The sequence below is a fragment of the Cicer arietinum genome, chromosome 6, assembly GCF_000331145.2.
Source record: "Cicer arietinum cultivar CDC Frontier isolate Library 1 chromosome 6, Cicar.CDCFrontier_v2.0, whole genome shotgun sequence".
NCBI classification, from domain to species: domain Eukaryota; kingdom Viridiplantae; phylum Streptophyta; class Magnoliopsida; order Fabales; family Fabaceae; genus Cicer; species Cicer arietinum.
The window spans coordinates 8,757,054-8,765,811 of NC_021165.2; the positions used below are offsets into that span (position 1 = coordinate 8,757,054).

Below are 8,758 nucleotides of genomic sequence, written 5' to 3' on the forward strand. Positions count from 1 at the left end.
TGACATGCGTTTGTGGTGTCCTTGGCTTTCGATGTGGGACTCTAATGCAGTTTTTAAATTCTTCCGTAATCCTAAATTTGACAAGTCAGTCGTACAAACAAGTCTACATTTTTTTCCTTTCTTATTTCATCGCCGCAATAATGTTAGCGTTACCAGGGCTAACAATCTCAGTTAAAATATCAAAGCCTCTCTGGAAAGCCAATATACGAAGTATGATCAATGTAAATTGTATTGATAAGATGTCAAGATATAATCAAGATTACCCGAAACCAACACTTGCTGAGCTCGAGGAAGCAGATAAAAAATCAAATAGCATTCAAATGTATCAGTTTAATGTGATTTATTGTAGTAATCCACTGCAAATTAATGTGGGCTTCTTAGTTTTTGAAACAAACAATATTGGCATCTTATTATAAAAAAATAAATAATTCTCAACCTCAGTAATATCTCTCTTTTTCTTTTTGTATATTTTCTTTTTCATTTTTTACCCCTAAAGCTAGAGACTAATCCCCAAAATACAAAGATTATTTAAGGGGTTGATATTTTCAACAAGTGTTCTACTATACACATTAGTTAGAAATCAAACCAAACCATGATTAAGGATCAAGTTGGTTAAATAATTATTATTATTATTATTATTATTATTATTGTTATTATTGTTATTATTATTATTATTATTATTACTATTATTATTACTATTATTATTATTGTTATTATTATTATTATTATTTTGTCTCATGCATGTTTTTCGTTTTGAATTTACCAATTTTAGAATTGGAAAATCAAAAGAAAGAGAGAGTTTCAAACTTGCAATTCCATAGAGATTTCACATCATTTTCGGCCTAAAGAAACCTCTCTCTTCCTTCTTCTAATGGATGTGGTGTTCTTGAATCATCCTCTATCTGAAGGATTAGAATTGAAACATTGTTATCTCAATCTCAATACAGATAAAAACTTACATTACATTTAGTTTTCTTTTCCTTTTTATTTCTCATCATCATTAGCTTCTTCTTTTTTCTCTCTTTTTGTTAAGGAAACTTGTGACCCAAGAAATAGTTGAAGATCTTAACTTGGTCAAAATTTTCTGTTTCTCAAACCATTATTATGATGCATCTATAATCTTATCTATAGTTTTTGAAATTACAAAGAAAAAAAGTTATGTAGAGTTTAGAAATCAAGCATATTTTTGAATTAGTTCTAAGGTTGAAAAATCAATGGATGGTCAAGGTGGTGGTGACAATCACCAAAAGTCTATTGAATGCAATAACAACAAAGAAACAGTTTTCTTACATGGTGATTTAGATCTATTGATCATAGAAGCAAAATCTCTTCCAAATTTGGATTTATCAACTGAAACAATTAGAAGATGTCTCACTATGGGAAACAGTTGCACCCCTCCTTTTGTTAAAGGACTCAAAACACACTCAGGAAAAGACAAGATCATAACAAGTGACCCTTATGTTTCTATTTGTCTAGCTGGTGCAACCATAGCTCAAACAAGAGTTATTCCAAATTGTGAAAACCCTTTATGGGATGAACACTTTATTGTTCCTGTTGCACATCCTGTTCAAAAAGTTGAGTTTCTTGTGAAAGATAATGATATTCTTGGTGCTGAACTCATTGGTGTTGTGGAAATACCTGTTCAAAAGATACTTCCTGGAAACACTATCAATGATTGGTTTCCAATTATTGGTCAATATGGGAATTGTCTAAAACCTTATCCTGAGTTGCATATTTCTATTCAATATAAGCCTATTGGAGCTAATAGCTCTTCTCAGTATTTTAGAGATGATAATGGAAATGTTAACTTAGGTGTTCCTGGAACTTATTTTCCTCTTAGGAAAGGTGGGAATATTACTTTATATCAAGATGCACATGTACCTGATGATATGCTACCTGAAATTCCACTTGATGGTGGGAAAGTTTTTCAACATAGTAAATGTTGGGAGGATATATGTCATGCAATTTTGGAAGCTCATCATTTGATATATATTGTTGGATGGTCAATTTATCATCCTGTGAAGCTTGTTAGAGAGCCAACAAAACCATTGCCTTCTGGTGGAGAGCTTTCACTTGGAGAGTTGTTGAAATACAAATCACAAGAAGGGTTAAGAGTGGTTGTGCTCATTTGGGATGACAGAACTTCACATGACAAGTTTCTTTTGAAAACAGTAATAATTCTCATTTCATGATTTCTTAATTGTCTTCTGTTTTTTATGTCTACATGCACATGCATGAGATAAGGCCTGAAAGTATGTTTATCAGTGGTGGGTAGTACTCACCTTACAAATTGATTTGTAGGGTTGAGATAGGCTCAATTCAAATTTTAAGATGGTATTAGAGACTATCCAAGATCTATTGGGCCACATGGTACCAAGTCACCGCTATCGGATCATGCAAATCACGCTCCAGATGTTCAATTATGGGCGTGAGACAGTTTTTTAAGCAGTCCCACATTTGATGAAATATGACATGTCAATGTATTTATAAGTGGTGGTCAGTCCTCACCTTACAAAATGGTTTAGTATGGGTTTCTTTAGTTCCAAATTCTAAGATTTAGCTCCAATACTAAGATGCTAATCTTTAAAAAATCTTAAAATTTAAGTTTTGGTATACAATTTCCTTCATGGTTTATTGTAGACATAGTTGCATAACAAATTTGTATTCATGTATCAATGTATATAGCATAGCAATAATTGATTTTTCTTGATTGCAGGATGGTGTCATGCAGACTCATGATGAAGAAACTAAAAAGTTTTTCAAACATTCCACTGTTCATTGTGTGTTATCTCCACGTTATGCAAGCAATAAACTCAGTATTTTCAAGCAACAGGCATGTAGTTCGTTCATTCCTAAATAAACTAATAATAATCACAGATAGATAAGATTTGTAAAATAGTACACCTATTTTTCCTTTTTATTTAGTAATAGTATAGTAACACTTTTAGTTGAATTTTCGGTCAAGGTTGTAGGAACTCTCTTTTCACATCACCAGAAATGTGTGCTTTTAGACACTCAAGGTTCTGGGAATAATCGAAAAATAACCGCTTTTATGGGTGGTTTGGATCTCTGTGATGGAAGATATGATACACCTGAGCATAGGCTTTTTCGCGATCTTGATACTGTCTTTGAAAAAGATTATCATAATCCTACATTTCAAGTAAGTAGATACTGTAAACACAGAACATTATCAAATATATGCACTAAGGAAAAGTGAAAAAATATGATAGAAATTGAAATAAGTACTGGTTTGTTGAAATTGTATGATGCAGTTAAATGCCTGTGCGCCAAGGCAACCATGGCATGATTTACATTGCAAAGTTGAAGGTCCAGCAGCATATGATATATTGACTAATTTTGAACAAAGATCAAGGAAGGCCAAAAAATGGCGTGACTTTAGGCTCAGAAAGGTGACAAACTGGCACGATGATGCTTTGTTAAGACTAGATCGTATTTCGTGGATTGTTAAACCATCTTCTGGTCCTGATGGTGATAAATCTGTTCGTGTAACCGAAGAAACCGATCCTGAGAATTGGCATGTGCAGGTATTACATTTACTTATTATGGATTAACCAGTATTATGTAAAGATTTTTTTCACTGTCAAACAATTTTAATCGTCAGATTATTCAAAACGTTTGATTTTAATTAAAACTATTTTTAAAGTCATGTAAATAATAAATTGTGATTATTTGACCGTATAAAAAGTTTTATACTTGCAGCATTTGAAATATATTATATATATATATATGTTGATGGAATCTTATGATATGGGTCATATGCTTCTTAATAAAATGCATTCATTAAAGATTATGAACAAGTATTAAATACAGGTATTTCGGTCCATAGATTCAGGATCAGTGAAGGGATTTCCAAAGGATTTTGACAAAGCAAAGTCTCAGGTGAGAACAAGATTGTAGGTGATGACCACTTATGCCTTGAGTGCTTGATTATTTTTTAACCTTATTTTCATTAACTTAATTTGCATTATGGTGTGGTTTCTAGTTATACTTAAAATAATTAAGTCTTTTATTTAACTTCTATTACTGTGAACTTTCTGCAGAATCTTTTATGTGGAAAAAATTTAAAAGTTGACCAAAGTATTCATGCTGCTTATGTAAAAGCGATACGATCGGCTCAGCGATTCATATACATTGAGAATCAATATTTTCTTGGCTCCTCTTATCATTGGCCTTCATATAAAAATGCAGGTAGTTAAATTTTTTGCATTGTTTCAATATCAATTTGATTTACAACAACTTTCTTGAGTCCCAAGTTTTCTATGGCATTTGAGTTTATCATTGTGTTGCATACATTACTATAGTTTTTACAAGCACATATACACATGGATGATTTTTTATATTTTATTTCTTATCTTCAACAGGGGCAAATCACTTGATTCCCATGGAGTTGGCTTTAAAAATCGCCAGCAAGATAAGTGCAAACGAACGTTTTTCGGTGTATATAGTTATACCAATGTGGCCAGAAGGAGTTCCAACTAGTGCTTCTGTTCAAGAAATATTGTTCTGGCAGGTTAGACCATTTCCTAGTTTATGTTCCATTGTTGAAATTTTTTGTACATTTGCAACTCTAGTACATTTCATTTCATATTGTTGTCTAAATTAGACTGTTCTTATGTCATATTAATGGGATAACGTTTAAAAAAATGTTTATAAAGAGTGACGCACGTCACTTTACAAACTGGTTATTTATATATAGATATGATTGATAAAATTTGAATCTACTACAGGGACAAACAATGTCTATGATGTACAAGATTATTGCAGATGCACTTGCAAGAGCAGGTCTCTCTGAATGTTATCATCCACAAGATTATCTCAACTTTTACTGCCTCGGAAAGAGAGAACCTCAATTGCACGAAAGTGCATCACCACTACACCAATCATCCGAAAATCGTGCCTTGGTATGGTAACCAAATGTTAGCATTGTATCCAGTTTTGAGCTTGAACATTACGAATTTGAAAATATTTTTCTAATTAGTAGTTAGTTGTTGATTGGAACATCAAGACCCACATTTAGATTGCTTATTTTCGCTCTTTCTTTAATCAGGCATCGGTTAAAAAATACAGGCGTTTTATGATTTATGTTCATGCCAAAGGAATGATAGTTGATGATGGATATGTAATCATTGGATCAGCAAATATTAATCAGAGATCAATGGATGGCTCAAGGGACACAGAAATAGCCATGGGAGCTTATCAACCAAAATACATATTGGCAGAAAATAAGTCACTTCCACATGGCCAGGTTTGAAACTTGAATAACAAAACTTCAAAATGAGCATATTAATTCACTCTAAAGTTTGAGAGTAAATTCTCAATTTCTCCTTAGCTTGTTTTCTATATAGAATTTTTTGTCAACACATGATTTAGTTAGATATACCCTATGATAAAGATAGGAGTTTAATAACTATTGTGTAAAAAGTTTTACACAAATACTCAATTATATTTCACAATTATGTTGCACAGTAATATAATTTTCTAAAGTGTATGTACAAATATCTATATGGTAAGATATGATTGCAAGTCTGCATAAATATTCTTTACGTTAATGTGTTGACGTAGGTGTACGGATACCGAATGTCGCTTTGGGCGGAGCATCTTGGTGGCATTGATGACACTTTTGGTGAACCTCACAGCTTGGAATGTGTTAGGCATGTAAACAGAATTGCAAAGAAAAATTGGAGCTTATATGTGTCTGAGGAAGGGTATCAAATGAGAGGACATTTGATGCAGTATCCAGTTCATGTTAGCAGGAATGGAAAAGTCAGTTCATTAGATGGTCATGAGTCATTTCCTGATGTTGGTGGCAAAATTCTTGGATCACATAATTCACTTCCGGATGCACTAACCACATGATTAACCAATTTAATTATAATCATAACATTGTTGTTGTTTTTTTTTAATAGTACATAATATGTTAACATTATGGCCTGATCCTGATGCAGCTAAGTGATCACCTTTTGTATGTAAATTTCTATATTTGATAGTGTGAATAAACTCTACATTTATAGTATTATATAGATAAACTGACAAATGCAACATAGTTAGTTATGATCATGATATTTGTCTATTGTATTCTCCAGGGATCCCTTACTTTATTTCCTATAACAATTGAAAGGGTTCTCTTTTTCTTATCATAGATTCTGACTATGAAAAAAATAAACATCACCATAACCAAATAAAAATGCTAAACAATTTAATCTGCAGTGCGCAATTTATAGTGGAAATAATGATAAGATTTAAACTAGAGTTGGTGGAGTGCGCCAGCCAATGCAGTAGTGTAACACAAAGGCGACACAAGAGAAACCCAATAGCAAGCTATTGTAATGGACTCTCCCCTCAAGAAATTAATTTAATATCGTGTGGTCGAATGGACCACATATCAGATATTAAACTGATAAGAACAGATACTACACTTGATCTTAGCCAAAAGGCCGAGAAAGGTATGAGTTGCAATGATACTTGTTGCCCTTTTTTATATCTGACATCTGTTGCGTTGCTTCTCTATCTCCCCAAGGTGGGACTACGATGCAACAGATTCGAAGCTTCATTTCCCTATCTTCACTTGACTTAAAAAAAGCTTGAAGTTTCAAAACTGAAGATTGTTGACTCTACTTGCTTACATATTATAAGTAACAGATCTTTACACTCTAATTTCCATCCTATTGGTTATAAACATTTTCTTCTTTCTGTATTTATTTTCATTGGCATTGATGACATTGTTGACTCTACTTGTTGAGATTGTATATTTTTTCTCCAAATAACAATAGAATTGCCCAACTGAGTTACTTACTTGTTTTTTTATTAAAATGATTATTCATGCAATTCTTGTTGTGCTTGATTTATATTTAGTCTTATGGGGTAAATAAAATAAACGATAAAAAAGGTCACTGGAACATCATTAACAAAGCCCTTGCTTATAGTACAGATGATGACTCTTCAGTTCATCCTTAAGTGTTTTGTAAATACAGTCCCATTAACAAGTTGAAACTTTTTCCTTTTCATTATATATAAATAAACAAGTTCAAATTTTTGTTGTTCTGAAAGTTGAAACTTTGATGTTTATGACTTTTAAAGTTTTGATACTAATGGGCCTTTGTATTCTAATCTCTTTTGTAAGAGACATACAAATCTGATTAGAGTTCGTCGAAAGATGACACAATTAACATGCTTGTACAAAGCTTCAAGCACAACCAATTTTGTCTACGATATATAGATTCTCGACAAAATTAGCTAGTTATGGTATTTACCCACCCAAAATAGAAATGTTAATAAAATAAAAATCGCCATAAACGTCCATTCCTAATGAATGTAACGATATTAGGAGTTTTACATTTAAATATTGAATTCTTTATTAAAAAAAAAGTTTAATTTTAATAATTAAAAAATATTAAAATAAACTTTTAGACTGTATAAAATTTCAAACTTTTTTTAAGTCCTAAAAGGTTTTTTTGTTTCCTATTTTGAAAAAAAAAATTGATACTTAATCTTAAAAAAGTCTCTAAGACTAAAAGAAAAAAAAATTATCAACTAAATTTTAAAGATCATAATTGTCTAGAGACTAAAAATATATTTAATCAAAAAAAGAATATGTCATTTTGTTATATTATATATTGGAGCCCTCGTCAATTTTAAATAATGTGTTGTTGGTTTTGGTGGACGAGCAAATGGTCGGTACTAATCATATGACTCTTCCACCTAACAGATTAGTTTTTTAAGTTAAACTCTTCTTGTATAATTAAATCTTAATATTCATTGTCTTGGTTAAATTGTAAATAAAAATTTATAAAGCAAAAAGTTAAAAATAAAAATTTCTAAAATAAATTTATGGTATTTATTTGTTTTTAACTTTATTTAGATCATGATAAGAAGATAGTTCTAAATTGTTATATCAAATAACTTATTGCTGCTAACAAACAAGAGTATATGTGATTTATCAATATTGAGTTAAGATATTAATTTGAAGATTAGATGATTTATATTTATCCTTCATGTAGAAAACATCCACATAAACTTTCTTGCTTAGGTGGTTAAGTATTAATTTTATGATTAGATGATTGTATATCGTGTTTAAAAATTTATATTAAATAAAAGTATGTACTATTAAAATTATATTTTACAAAGTCAAATAAATAAATTATTATTTTTATTATATTTTATTGATTTATAACTTAATTTATATTCACGATAATAATTTTAACTGGAGAGTCAAAATTTGATGGTATTTATAATTAACTTATGATATAATATTAATCCGTTAAACATTTGATTCAACGTGATATAATATATATCACAGCATGTCTATTATCCTATATAGAAGCAGCCTTGGATGTGTTTCTAAAGTTGGTTATTGAGATTGTCATGATATACAAATATTTTGAAGTCTTCCTCGAATGAACAATAAACAAATTTTACTATGTTATGGTAAAACTCCAACATGTGCAACCAACCCCGGTTTAAGCAAGTTGCTATTAACTTTCATTTATGATGAAGATAGAGGAATAAGGTTCTCAAGATGACCAAGACATGTTTTCACTTATCAGTTGTCGCTTATACTTGCACTAGTCAATGATGCTTAGAAAAGTGTCACTCAGCATTAATTGGTTCAAGTATGACTCTTTGGACAATATTTCTCTTAGCCTTTAATTGTTTTGAAAGAAGTAAAAGTAAAGTACTTTGGTGGATATTGTCAAAATATCTGGTAGTTGTAAGTAGTAACCAAAATATTATTTTAAAT

At 30.8% G+C, this 8,758-nt stretch overlaps 1 protein-coding gene and 1 non-coding gene across 2 annotated transcripts; one reads left to right on the forward strand and one right to left on the reverse strand.

The window, feature by feature from the left end:
- Positions 1 to 841: 841 nt before the first annotated feature.
- Positions 842 to 5,877, forward strand: LOC101494388 (phospholipase D delta-like). The gene is made up of 10 exons (XM_027335696.2): positions 842 to 2,171; positions 2,717 to 2,844; positions 2,926 to 3,160; positions 3,273 to 3,545; positions 3,832 to 3,900; positions 4,062 to 4,209; positions 4,383 to 4,531; positions 4,749 to 4,922; positions 5,069 to 5,266; positions 5,584 to 5,877. The coding sequence occupies exons 1-10, from the start codon at positions 1,215 to 1,217 to the stop codon at positions 5,875 to 5,877; spliced, it is 2,625 nt and encodes an 874-aa protein (XP_027191497.1). The 5' UTR covers positions 842 to 1,214.
- Positions 5,878 to 6,274: 397 nt separating this feature from the next.
- Positions 6,275 to 6,468, reverse strand: LOC113787413 (U2 spliceosomal RNA). Its single transcript, XR_003473918.1, has one exon. It is a non-coding gene; the product is annotated as a U2 spliceosomal RNA (small nuclear RNA).
- Positions 6,469 to 8,758: the final 2,290 nt, after the last annotated feature.

Bases quoted from the DNA above. Each gene is read 5' to 3' on its own strand.
- LOC101494388 (XM_027335696.2), top strand. From the start codon at position 1,215: ATGGATGGTCAAGGTGGTGGTGACAATCACCAAAAGTCTATTGAATGC. The intron at 3,161-3,272 runs GTAAGTAGATAC...TGTATGATGCAG, and splicing joins ATCATAATCCTACATTTCAA to TTAAATGCCTGTGCGCCAAG. The intron at 5,267-5,583 runs GTTTGAAACTTG...GTGTTGACGTAG, and splicing joins AGTCACTTCCACATGGCCAG to GTGTACGGATACCGAATGTC.